The following is a 13,192-nucleotide window of genomic DNA, read 5'->3' as shown; positions in this document are numbered from 1 at the left end:
CATTAGGAATTTGTGCATACTGACACCAGTGCAAAGTGGCATTGGTTTGAAAACCAGTTGCAGAGAACCCCGTCTGCATTTTTATGTTAACAGCTTTCACCACGCACACTTCATTTGGGCAACGGATGTTTAAAGAAACGCTGCGTAATTACCGTCGTGTGAATTGGAACGAATTATTCTACATATTCTGCCAGGGCCTTTGGTTTATAACCCCGCTCCATCACTGGACTATCCTTTCTCTCCGCTCATCCCCTATTCCGGATCACATTTACTGACTTGATTATATCACAAGATATATCCGAATGGTGTCCAAAACACAAAGTACCCCTGCGAATGCTTTTTTTTTTTCACGCCTTTGGTGATGCCTATTGCAGAAGCCTGACCCGTGTCCCTCAGCCTTCTGGGACTTTCGGCTGGGAAACAGGTTGCGTTTTCTGTGTTCTTAAGTACGTTGCCATCTCAAATGTGAAATATAAGCTCTGTGCAGAAAAAAAAAAAGCTTGAAACAAAGATGCTCCATGTGACCGCGGCTCCTGAATTCCACCATGGCTGTACTCGCAGTGGGAATAACGAGTTAATTCTGGCACGGAGCTGTCAAGATTACATATGATCCAATGTATGTAACGTTACGATGCCTTACAATGCTGGCCCCACTTAGAGCGTTTGGCCAAGAATAAAAATATTATCCCCAATGCCTCTAGGAGTTGAAGACGATGTATGTCATGAGCGCGGCTCTGATTTGGCAGCGCTTGCACGTTCGTAACAGTTTTACCAACTTCAAGCTGTTCCTCCAAGCGGCGGCGGAGGCTGAACTCAGGCTGGTCCCGGCTGACTGCGTAAATCTCCGGAGTCTGAGCTAACAGCCAACAGCCTTGGCGGAAAACTGTGAAAACCACATCCTCGTGTTGGAAAAACGCAATGAGGGAGTTACACGCAGCCCTCAAGAATCCGTCTCTGCCAGCAGGAGCAACTGCCGGGGGAAGAGCAGAATTAGCAGGCAGAGCAAGGGAGAAATTAAGAGATGCCATGTAAGATATCTTATTCTTCGCACAAGGGGAGGGCAGGAAGAAAAACATTCTTTTTTTTTTCCCAAGAAAAAGCCCTCGTGCCATGCTTTTCATGTGCTGGGGTGCACGAAAAAGTTACGCTTTCTCCTCCGGGGTTTTTAATCATAACCTTTAGAGCGCTGCCTTGTTCTTGGTCTTGGCTGAAACTGAAATCTGTGCAAAATCAGAACTTCTAAGAAAGAAACCACAATGCTCACTGCGTCTCCCGCCTGCTCCACGTTTATTTAAATAAGCTGTGCCATCTGCTGGCAGGAGGGAAAGCTGCAGGCAGAGCAATTCCCGGGTCCCTGGTGCGAGCAGTGGGGATGGATGGAGACACAGGGCATTTCCTGGGGATTAGGGACCAGCTGGCTGAAATGCTTTGGGCTACTTACCCCAGCCAGGCCCTAATCCCTTGGAAATGCCCTATACTGAGGTTAATATAAACTGAAACACGCCGGGGGCGGCGCTGCTCGGCGCGACGTGCCTGCTTTTCAATTCCGAGCGAACGCTCGGGTCTCACGAGATCCAGCTCGGCAACAATACGACCCGACTTTATCTTCACCAAACAGTTCCTGCAGCAGAGCGAGATGGAAGCGGCTTTTTTTTTTTTTATTATTATTATTCTTTTTATTTCATCAAGAATTTTCAAGGTTAAAAAAAAAAATAAATCACCTCTTTCAAGAACCCGAGTCTTTTCAAGCTTTCCACCCCTCCGTAAAAGAGCACAGCAACCCCCCCCCCCCCCAGAACAACCGCAATTGAAGCCAAACCACAAGACGGTCCTTTCCTTCGCGTGATAGACAGCGGCTCCAGCAGCACTCCCATGGGGGGGAGGAATAGTAGCACAAGATGCTTTGATCAGATAATGAGACGGTTTGAAGCATCTTCACTACAGTGTTCTGGCAAAGACGGGGCCATCAGAGCTCCGATGCCTTAATAGAGACTCGAAAAAGAGAGAAGGGAAGAGATGACTCGCGGGTCAGTGGCGTTTGAGGCGCACAGGCTCTCTCAGACTTGATGGTCCGGTTGCTAGTGGTGGCGATGAGTAAACAACGGATTAAATCTGCTTTGTCCTCTCTCTGTTTGAGATCCTGGCAAAAACCAGCACATCCCATCAGGAATGGATGCAGACCGCCAGGCAGGATGGGGAAAGGGTTGGGGCACTGAGCTGGACGGTGTCTGCGGGTGCAGCCACAGGACACTTCCAGTCTTTGTACTTAAAGAGAATTAAATGGGTTTTCCTATTTGGGAACCACAGTCCAAGCCAAAGCCCAGTCCTGCTTCCCTCAGTAAACTGGACAGTTAGAAATAATTTTGCCCGGAGCTGAGCTGGGGCAGAAGACTACTGAAATACCCCTCTGGTTTGGGCCCAGATAGAGCTGCTTCGTGCCTGGTCCTTCCTTCTAGGATGGATGATGTTCTTCTAGGATGGATGGATGATCCTTTTAGGATGTTCCTCATGCAAACCCTCCTGCCTGGATCCAGATATATTTTTGGCAGCTACGTTTACCCTCTTCTTTTTTTTTTTTTTCTTCCCCACTGATGCTGTTTCCACCATGGAAGAGAAGGAAACTGGGAGTTTTCCTATTTTTGTTTTTTCTTACCTTCTCAAAACAGAAAACCATTGTAGCATTGCTCGGTGGAAAGAGCACCAGGCAGTGCTCCAGACATGGACACTATTCTGATTTAAGCATAAAGGCCACTTCATCCTTGGGTGGTTTTGTTTTTTTTTTTTCCCCCTCCTGATGAGACCAGAAGCTCTGTATGGAAAGGACTCCCTCTACGGCCACTGTTTGGCACAATGGGGCTTTGACTGCAGCTGGACCCAGGGCAAGCAACCATGAAACAAATGATAATAAAACAAGCAGGGAGAAACCTTCGCCGGGCTCCCCCGCCTGTTTACCCGACCGCGGCGTACTCTCCCGTCCGTAGGCATTACTTCAAGAGCAGATGGTGCTCTGTGGTAGAGCAAACGAGCAATTATCCTCCTGACACCCCGCAAGGCCTCCCCGCATGCGATCGCAAGAAGTTACTTCACCCCAAGCTAAGAGCCGTTGTCTGGCTTTTCAGCATAATTGGATGTAATCAAGTTTAATTTGGTTGGTGCCGTAACTCGGAAGACTTTTGTAACTGGATTACTGTCAGCTCAACGGTCGTGTGCCATTATATTTGCTGGTCAAAACAGAAGCCAGGATAAAACCAGATGCTTTCCTCCTCACTCCTCCTTGCAACGACACCCCTTCAGGATATGAGCTTGCCCTGTACAGTCAATATAATGAACTAAAAATTCTATTAGGAGGAGGAAGTCATTGCTGTGCTATTACGTTCAGGCCTCTCCTATGAAAGTGTAAATTATTTAGAGTATGTACCTACAGTTGCTTATAATTGTTGACTGTGCACAGCTTAGAGCTAAAACTACCGGAGCACAGACCTACAACGCACGTGAGCTCTGAGACGCGTAAATCGTATCATTCTTACTGTACAAGGAGGGAAGCTGAGACCTTGAGCAGGAGCGGAGGGGTGATGAAGAAGGAGCCCCTCGGTTCCCCCTGTATGTCACCAGCCGAGACTAAGGAACATACAAAACACTGTGTTTATAGCGGACTTTGAGCTCTGCTACAGGTAATCTATAGGTGAGAGCGGCAGCTGATAAATGTAACAAAGGCAGAAGCATAAAGACCTTATTTTCAGATCCCCCCCTCCCCAGTTCCTACCAGTATTAAGTCACGGAAGCAGCTTGTGAAAGCCTGTTCCCATCATACTGCAGGTCAAATTTTGCAAATCCAAGAGCCTGCGGTCTTTTCTCATGCCCCCGGAATGCCGAGAGTTAAGGCACACTGATATCCCCCTGGCAGACGCTCAGGCCAGGCAAATGGAGGCTGAAACACGGCATTTTTTTAACATTGAAAATAATCACTGGAGTAACGCGCCGAGGTGATACGCTCTTGTGGTTTCAAAGCATTTTAAGGACATTTGGAGGCGTAGGAAGCGTATTGTATTCCCGGCTGAAGTGTTGATTGCATTTTAGACAGACACCCTCTAAAAATCAGTTCTATTTTGAATTGCAGATCAACCATAAAAAGCCCAAAGTGCAAAGAGAGACTTCCCTAAGATGAGCGGCAGAGGAAACTCTCCGGCTCCCAGTCCCAAAAGTTACAGAGCAGCCGCCCTCACGGCTGAGCGCTGGTAAGCCACAGACGCAGCCGTACGCACCTCTGGTTTTGGCCAGATGGCTATTTTGAGTTTCTAACGATCTGGGAAATGAACGCTTCATAATGTTCTATCTCAGAGGGTTTAGCACAAACTTTCTTCCTTTTTTTTTTCCATACCGGCACCGTTACAGTTGGTACCAGACCTCAATCCGGGACTGAAGTAACACGGTCCTAAAACCACCGTGTTTGAGGACGTACTGCGAGGAGACGGCGATGCAACCCTGCCTGGCAAGTCATCCATCAAGTTCGTTAACAAATAGGCTCATTAAATTTGTTAAATACTTGAACCCTACACTTTCTAAATCACCATAAATGCTACTAATTTATTAATGGTATTAATAATAATGGAATTGGAAAAAACATTTGAAGCCATCCTATAAACCAGGCGCCCGGATTTGATTCAGGTGGTTATTCGTGTTTGCTGCTAATAAATGCTACTAATTTATTAATGCTATTAATAATAATGGAATTGAAAAAACCGTTTGAAGCCATCCTGTAAACCAGGCGCTCGGATTTGATTCGGGTGGTTATTCGGGTTCAGACGTGATAGGGAAAAGCACCACCCGTGCGTGTTTACAGAGAGGCACCCAAAGCATCCCCTTCCCGGCACTTCAGCTGCTGTGCGCAGCCCCTTCTCGGCGGCTCTGATGCTGTGGACCCGCTGTTGGGCAAGCCTTGAACGCACACGGTGATTTATTTACACCAAACCGCCGCAGAAGTCATTCCGAGTGCTTCCCGGAGATGCCATCGCGTGACTCCGAGCCGCCAGAAATGAGGGCTCATCGGTGACGGCGGTGTCAGAAGCTCTGCAGTAGGTAAGTGCTCACAGCCCGATCTCCCGCCGCCGCAAACCGGCGACCGGCTGAGCGCTGATTTTTTGTAACTTCGTGCAGAAAGGGGAGAAACCTGTTCTCGACTCGGGCAGGGGAGCCTGGAAATCTCACCCTGATCCTATCTCCGGCTTTGCTTCCCTCCGTAGCTTCTGGCAAGTCCCTTCATCTGTCCCCGACCCTTCCGCACTCACCTGGAGCAGTGGGTTTCTCACAACTGTGCCAACGACCCCGGCAGCAGTGACACAGAGAGGTCACCACCGAGCCTTGACGCTGTCTAGGGTGGGTTTCAAGCTGTCTCCTGCTTGGACGGGCAGCCTGTCGGCCTTGCGTTCCTCATCAGAGCGGCGGCAAAGCTGAGGGACGCGCAGAAAACAGGAGAGCCGTGTCTCAGAACGGTACGGATCACAAACCCGCTTCGCAAGGCTTAATGGTAGCACTGAGGGCTTAGAGCCCGGGATCTTCCAAGGGCCACCAAGACAGCACTGAATTAATGCTCAAAAATCACTTTGGAGGTAAAGACACCATAGAATTATTATTGTAAAGTCATCGTGTCCATGAAATACAATCATTTTCCCCCGTAGCTGGAAATCTAGCAACTTTTGGAAGTCATGGCACATAGTACAGAATAGTCCAGTAGAGAAACTTATGGGTTTATGGGATTTATCAAGGCCACCTCCCAGACCACACTAAGATTTTTTCTGAGCAATTAGTGTATTCTTTTGCCAGTGACCCATATGATTGGTGACTTCGGAAAATTTAGACCTCTGTTTTTACAGCACATACGAGTATCAGTACGTAACCTGCTGAAGACAGTAAGACATACAGCTATTGGTGAAGAGCAAAAAGCGAGATCAAGCTTTGCAAAGAAAATTAAAGATGTACTCTGTTGGCTGCCTCCAATTACTCAGAAAAAAAATCAATTGTAAGAGAAATAAAAATAAACAGCAGGATTGCTATTTCTGAAAGGCCTCGGGACATACAGGGATAGATAAAAATCGCTGAAGCGCAGTCTAGGATCTTAGAAATGCCAAAAATGCGTTTGAAACCAGATCAGAGGCGAACATCCTGCCTTGCTTCTGGTGTGGCAGCGCACCCAAAGGCAAGGAGAGGGCCGTCCGGCGGGGAGGCGCTGAGCAAGGGATTCGCTCGATTTGGGTCAGTTTGGCTCCCGCCACCACACATCTCCCATAACCTTGGGCAAGCAGCCTAATTGCTGGGCGCCTCAATTTCCCGCAGTCAACTAGCGTCAGCAAGAAAGAGCAACGGGGCTTCTGAAGTCATTTCACCCACAACTGAGCCTACGATTTCGGACGGAGCTGGTATACGGCTTTGAAATGGCCACGCTGTCCTGCCCCTCTCCCGCCCTTCTCGTGGAAGCTCTCCCTTTGCAGCATCTTTGCTGAACACCTTGTGCGGCAGCCCCCGAGGCGCAGCTGGAGGACAGATAATACTACTTTTCACAGCAGCAATAAAACAACGGGAGCCATAATTTCTTTGAACTCCGGGTCAAACTTGTTGTTAGCCAAGTCTGTAAGAACTCCTATAGTAAATTACACGTGTCTCTTTACCAGCAGGATCATAAAATAAAACTTTACAATCCTTCCGAAGGTCACGGCGCTGCAACAAAGCAGTAAGACAAAACAATAAATTCACCCCCCGAGACCACTATTTTTGTGGCTTCGGCAGTTTTGGTTAGATCTGAGGAAATCAGGACTTTGACAATCTTTATACAAAGTCTTTCTTATTTCTCCTTTGGACCTATCTCCCAATTCTCCCTAAGCGTAAGGCAGAGGCTAAACCAACAATAATAACGACTGTTATTGGTTTCAGCAGCAGCAAAGCCACATTTATCTCTATACATGCATTTAATAGAAACAATGACCAAAGTGTTTCTTGGCAAATTAGTCCCCTTCTCCCCCCTGGAAGAAAAACACATCTATAAGCTATTTCCAAAACAATCAATATCGGGCCAGCAAGCAAAACTGTACGTTACAATTCCCATCAAAGCCTTGGCATTGCCTCAAACAAGCGATGCTTTATAAATTACAACTACTACCAAATAAACCGGAGAGAGGATTGCTGAGCTCGGCACAGCGCTGCTTTTCCCTCGGCTCCGGGGGGGGGCGAATACAGGTAAATTCGGCTAAAATCCCTGCGCTGCTCTGCTGGCTTTTAAACGCTTGGCCCAGCGACGTATCTTTTCATCTCTGCTTGGACAGAAGCTACAGTCCAAGATCTGGACACTGCCATGGTATCCCCACATAAATCGTAAGAGGGAGAAGAGGGATCCCTCCTACTCGCTTCAGAGCATGCGTTTGCTCTCCTTCGGATTTAAATCGAAAAGGCTGAGATGTGGTGGTGGTTCCATGGGGATTATTTTTTAAATAAAGAATGGAAGACTTCGGGATCACAGTATCACAGTATCACAGTATGCTAGGGATTGGAAGGGACCTCAAAAGATCATCTAGTCCAATCCCCCTGTCGGAGCAGGAACACCTAGATGAGGTTGCATAGGATACTTTGATCCTGCAGATAAAAATGTTAAGGAAAGGGACTATCTGATATTCTTGAAGTGAAAACAAAGGTTTTCCTCTAAACGCTCGTCCGAGTGGCTGGCATTTGGTTATGCAAAGTTTACGGCATCGCTCTTTTATCCCCAGCGGTGTCGCTCTCCCATCCCTCCGTCCTCACGTCGCAAAGCCACAGACACAGTCACCAATGACACCGATTGTTTCTTCTGAAGCTCAAAGTGAGGACTAAACCTGACAAGAGGCAGCCGAGGAACTGAAACTTCAAGAAATACGTACCGAAAGGATGCTAGCAGAGCCCGTGCCACTCACCTGGGCTTGAGAGCTGAGCGCTCACCACCGCGTAAGGTACCGCGCCTCACGTTCAGGCTAAGGGATGATTCCTGTGTGCAAAGAATAATAGCTTTTTATTTGAAGAAGCGTCAGTGCTTTTACCTGGCTTCAGCCATCGCCAGAGCGCAGACCCTAAGCGAAGCTGTAGCACAGAAAACGGCTCAAATCTAAGAAATCCTCAGTGCGTTTCCCTGCCTACGAGTTGAAGAGGAACGACCTCCCCCGTCCTCCAGATTAACTTCCGTTTCATTCTGGGAGAGGAGATTCGAAGGAAATACATGACATTCCACATGGAAATCCCAGGGAAAACACGTCGCATTCCTTGGCAATACCAGCCGACGTTCTGTATACATCACACGAGGTGAACAATGCCAGCCTGGAGGCAAAGAGCAGCTCCCACCCTTGCTGGGTACCCATAAATCAAACTTCTCGCAAGAACGCCAATCTCGGTATTAACGCTGAGCAGTGTCATCATGCACACGGGCTTCAGCCTCCACCTTCTCCTCTCTCCCACCGCTGGGAGAAACAACGCGTGCCGAAGGCTGTTTCTAAGACTGGACAACCCTTTCTTCTTCCTTCTGAGCATGAATGTTCATCTGGTTAGTTCCCTTGGGAACAACCCTGCTCTCCCGCTTATTCTGCCAGATTATTGGGGGTTGGTTTTTAGATGAGCTTTCAGACCCAAGGGCAATGCCCCCTTAGCTCAGCCCTGCCCACCACATCTCCAACTCACCAAGCACATTTGAATGAAATAGAAATACATGTAGAAGACTGGGGAGACCGCTCCTCTTGGACACGTAGTCAGAAACGCACCCAGAATCCCTTATGGTGCATTCTTTCCTTAAAAATCTGCCTTTCTGCAATGGCTGCGACCAGAAGGAAAAAAAAAACCAAACCAAACCCAAAACAAAACTAAAACCCAAACCCTTTGACGTTCCTTCATATACCTACCTATCTATAAATCAAAAGTTCAACCTTTTCCTTCTGTCCTGCAACAATCAAGGCAAAGAATGAAGGGTGGGTCGTACCAGTCCTCGGTTCTTGCAAGCTGTCACCTCATCTAAGGACGTGACAGCCACTCTGCAAGCCTGTTTGAAACGGTCCTGCTACCCTTCCCTCTAACTTGTTACTCACACCGCATCATCTTACAACTTTTTGCCACCTTCCATTGTCTTCTTCTCTACACCTTGTTTTTCCCCTGTCACTGTTCAGCCCCACCCTGCCCATCACACCTGACAACTTGCAGCGGGATCAACCACCTCCTGCTGATGCCAAACCCAACGTAGCCAGCCCAGCGCTGCCGCGGGGATGAGAGTGGAGTGGATTGGAGACGGTTTTGTCATCCACCCACTCTGTTTTCAGCAGATGGGTTTCCAGTTCCAGCACTGTCATTTACGGCAACTGTGACAGAACCGGTGACTAAGGGTCTCAATGAGGACACCTGCTCATCACAAGTTATTTAGGAACATGAGATGGATGGGGCTGTTTGGCAGCTGTACTCTTTCCACATCTTTCTGCTGAGAAAAGTAGTTCCAAAACATAAAGGCCAGCAATAACAATTAAGACAAAGCATTAAAAGGAGAGATGCTCCAAATTCAAGACGACCCTCTGGTGACTGATGCAGGAACTTCAGCAGGTCAAGGGAGGTGATTTTTCCCCTCTACTCTATGCTGGTGAGACCCCACCTGGAGTACTGCATCCAGCTCTGGAGCCCCCAACGTAAGAAAGACATAGACCTGTTGGAGACGGTCCAGATAAGGGCCACAAGGATGACCAGAGGGCTGGAGCACTTTTCCTATGAGGATAGGCTGAGAGAGTTGGGGCTGTTCAGCCTGGAGAAGAGAAGGCTCCGGGGAGATATTATTGCGTCTTTCCAGTGCCTAAAGGGCCTACAGGAGAGCTGGAGAGGGACTTTTTACTTGGGCATGAAGTGACAGAACAAGGGGGAATGGCTTTAAACTGGAGGAGGGGAGATTCAGATTAGATACTAGGAAGAAATTTTTCACTTCAAGTGTGGTGAGCCCCTGGTCCAAGTTGCCCAGAGAAGCTGTGGCTGCCCCATCCCTGGAGGTGTTCAAGGCCAGGTTGGACGGGGCTTGGAGCAACCTGGGCTGGTGGGAGGTGTCCCTGCCCATGGCAGGGGCTTTGGAACTCGATGATCTTCAAGGTCCCTTCCAACCCAAACCATTCTATGACTCTGCGATTCTCAGTGGTTTCGAAAGGAAGGCAGCTGCTTGAACCGTTTCGTGGAAGCAGACTTACCAACTCAGGCTGTACCAGGAAACGCAAACCAGCAAATGCACGGTTAACACCTGCCTAATCAAGCAGATGAAGGAGATATGAAAAAAATCTTGGTATGCAGGAGATGTCTCAGTGCATGCAACAAACACCCCAAAGCAATGACCTTGTGGTGATGTTGTTTGCATGATCGGAACACATAAGAGTTGCAGCCGTGGACCAAACCGAAACATGGCAGGTGCCACATGACATAAATATGTATTTTTAGCCACTCCAGGTGCAGTATTATACAGCCCTACCAGAGAGAACTGTGCCTGCAATATTACCAGCGCAATGCTGTTTGATTACTATTTTTCAATCTCTTTCATCCGCTTGGAAAAGAAGTCTTCAGGGCTGTTCTGCAGTCACTTCACGTTGTATGTAGCAATTTACACGGGGTTCATTAGCAATAAGGCTGTTACCTTGCTTTTTCTCTTTATATATTGTTTATACTGCAGCTGTCTTGAGCTCCGGAGTAGTAAGCACTATGCAAATGACCATTTGCTGGATTGCGATAATTTGGAAGGGAAGAAGGATGCTGGAAACTCTCAGTGCAAGTCCCAAATAAACCACTGGTTTCCAATTGCCTTGGGCAAGTCACTTGATCTGCCCTTAATCCCGTCTTCAAAACAGAAATGAATATTTCTTTACCTGGCAAGGAAGCTGAGAGCATAAACCCATTAAACACTGCAAGGAGTTCAGACCCTATAGTGATAAGCAATTACTTAATATGTACACAGTGCTTGGGAGCATATGTTGGTTGTTTCAAAATATAGACAAAACCACTCGGTCCGACGAGCATGTGAGATTTTCTCAGTGATAACAACAAAAAAGCAAAACAACAAGAAAAAAACCCACCAATAAACTGCAAGTTGGCTCTGGAGAGATGAACGAACTCTCATCTAACAGAACATTTCTCTCTGCTGCGAACATGTGCTCTCTTGGAGACAAAAAGCAGCTATCTCCTGCAGAAGTTGTGCAACTAATTTGGGTATACAGAAAAGGAAACGTCTACCAAAGACACTGAAGGAAAAGCTGTGATGCTGAGCGCTACGGTTTTATAACAGAAAAAGAAACCATACAGAGTTACAAAACAACCCAGTGTACATCTTTATTGATGATTCACAAAATCAACATCATGCACCTCACTCACTCCGGCAGTTCCAATATGACATTTTTCCCTGCTAGGTTTGGCTGATTTTTCCAAGGTAAACAATATTGGCTTTTAACTCGGGGTGGGGAGAATCCCGCTTTACAGTAGCCATTCCGTAAGGGCAAGTTCATCACAGCCATAACAATACTTCACAATTTTATAACACTCCATCTTCAAAGCACCGTGCGGGCATTTAATTAAAGCTTATTAAAGCCTCACAGCAGTCCTGGCTCCCAGTCCATTTTGGGTCACACCTCCTTATTAATATTTCACATAACCCCCCCTCCACCTCCCAACAACACTTATTCAGTACTTCAATGGCTTGTACTAGTCTCACGAGAATCTTAACCCTTAAGTTAAGTGGGATTTATTAACACTCCTGAAGCGCGCTGAAGACATGAACTGCTATCAAATTAACTGCAAGTGTGCTTCCATAATCTCACCAGGACATATATTATTTTCAATAAGCCAGTATTAAATTTACCAAGACTTTCACCGATATAAAAATTAGCTCGATTTCCTACTAAAACGCACTTAATAATGTCCTAATATCTTATATACATATCGTCACACCAGCAGTTTTCTCCATGTGAGTCAATGGCTGAGCTACAAGAGACAGGAGTGAGAAAACCTGGGGAAAGGAATAACGTCTTTGATATTGTCAACTCCCAAGATGTACTGCAGGTAGCGTTCAAACCCCATTCCGAAGCCTCCATGAGGAACTGAGCCGAATTTTCGGAGGTCTAGATACCTGTAATTTAAACAGACAGTTACATTTGCAGTACGGTTATGCTGATGTAATTACAGAGAGCTTTTTATCTAAGGTTTTGCTTTCCATCTTAATTACTTCCCTTTGACCCTAACCACCGTGGACTTCTGCCAACACAACCAGCGTTGGTCAGGGGTGTGAAGAGGTGCAGCTCCCCATCAGGCAGAGCTGTTTTAGCAGAAACCCCGAGTGTAAACGTGTTTAAACCAGCATAGCTACGCTTTGCCAATATGCTAGAGCCTGTTTTGTTTAGCAGCGAGAACTCATTTGGGTACGAAGAACAGCGTTAACATCATAGCTCTGCTCACATTGACAGCATCTTTGTAAATCCGAGTATCTAAAATATTCCTAGCAGAGGCACAACCCCCAGTTCCTACAGAATCACAACACATTTCCCCTGTCAGAGATGGGAGCTGCCTGCTTGGGTGCATTTAGCCTTTGCCATGCTGGTGCTGAAATCTGCCTTTCAATAAATTCTTTCATTTTCTGTGTTCTTTTCAATAGTCTATGTAATTTCATTTCCAGTAATTTCTTCAGAAGCCTAAATAGGTCTTGCTGTCTGCTGAATATTCCTTCAGGTTTAGGGTTTGCGTTTTTTTTTTTTTTTTTTTTTTTTTACTTTTAAGGTAATTATGCTGGCTTTTTGTTACTTTTTTTCCCCCCCAGTCACTCTTAAAGACTAATTCATTTATTTCTGCCGTCAGTCAGCAAAAAATCTTGGACATATCTTCTCCAAAAATGAGATCTGGAACAAGACATTTCATTTGGGAGAACAGAACCTTTTGTGTACAGAAAACTCGGAAAATGTTTGGAAACAGATATTCCAAATATATGGGTGTCAACAAGGTTATGATTATTCTTCTTTAGAGTTCCCCATTTCCCAGCTGGACTGTAGCTGATGTGATACACAGGAACTATATTTACAGCTATAAATTGTCCCCGACAGTTTTATTTTAATAGGAGAGAAAAACATCTCAGTGGTTCTATTGATTTATGGGGCCACTTCTGAGCTTGCTGAGGCCACAAAGTTATTCTTCT

General features: G+C 46.6%; 1 protein-coding gene across 1 annotated transcript in view; it reads right to left on the bottom strand.

Moving 5' to 3' along the window:
* Window positions 1–11,333: 11,333 nt before the first annotated feature.
* Window positions 11,334–13,192, bottom strand: part of NARS2 (asparaginyl-tRNA synthetase 2, mitochondrial) — a 54,733-nt gene continuing 52,874 nt past the window's right edge. Inside the window, exon 14 of the mRNA XM_082490046.1 lies at window positions 11,334–12,136. Coding sequence (XP_082346172.1) covers window positions 11,992–12,136 — 145 coding nt within the window. The 3' untranslated portion in view covers window positions 11,334–11,991. The remainder of the gene's footprint in view (window positions 12,137–13,192) is intronic.

Source organism: Vanellus vanellus (assembly GCF_965231255.1).
Source record: "Vanellus vanellus genome assembly, chromosome: 1".
NCBI lineage: Eukaryota > Metazoa > Chordata > Aves > Charadriiformes > Charadriidae > Vanellus > Vanellus vanellus.
The sequence above is the reverse complement of the archived record's forward strand: the minus strand, read 5'-3'. Positions and strand labels throughout refer to the sequence as shown.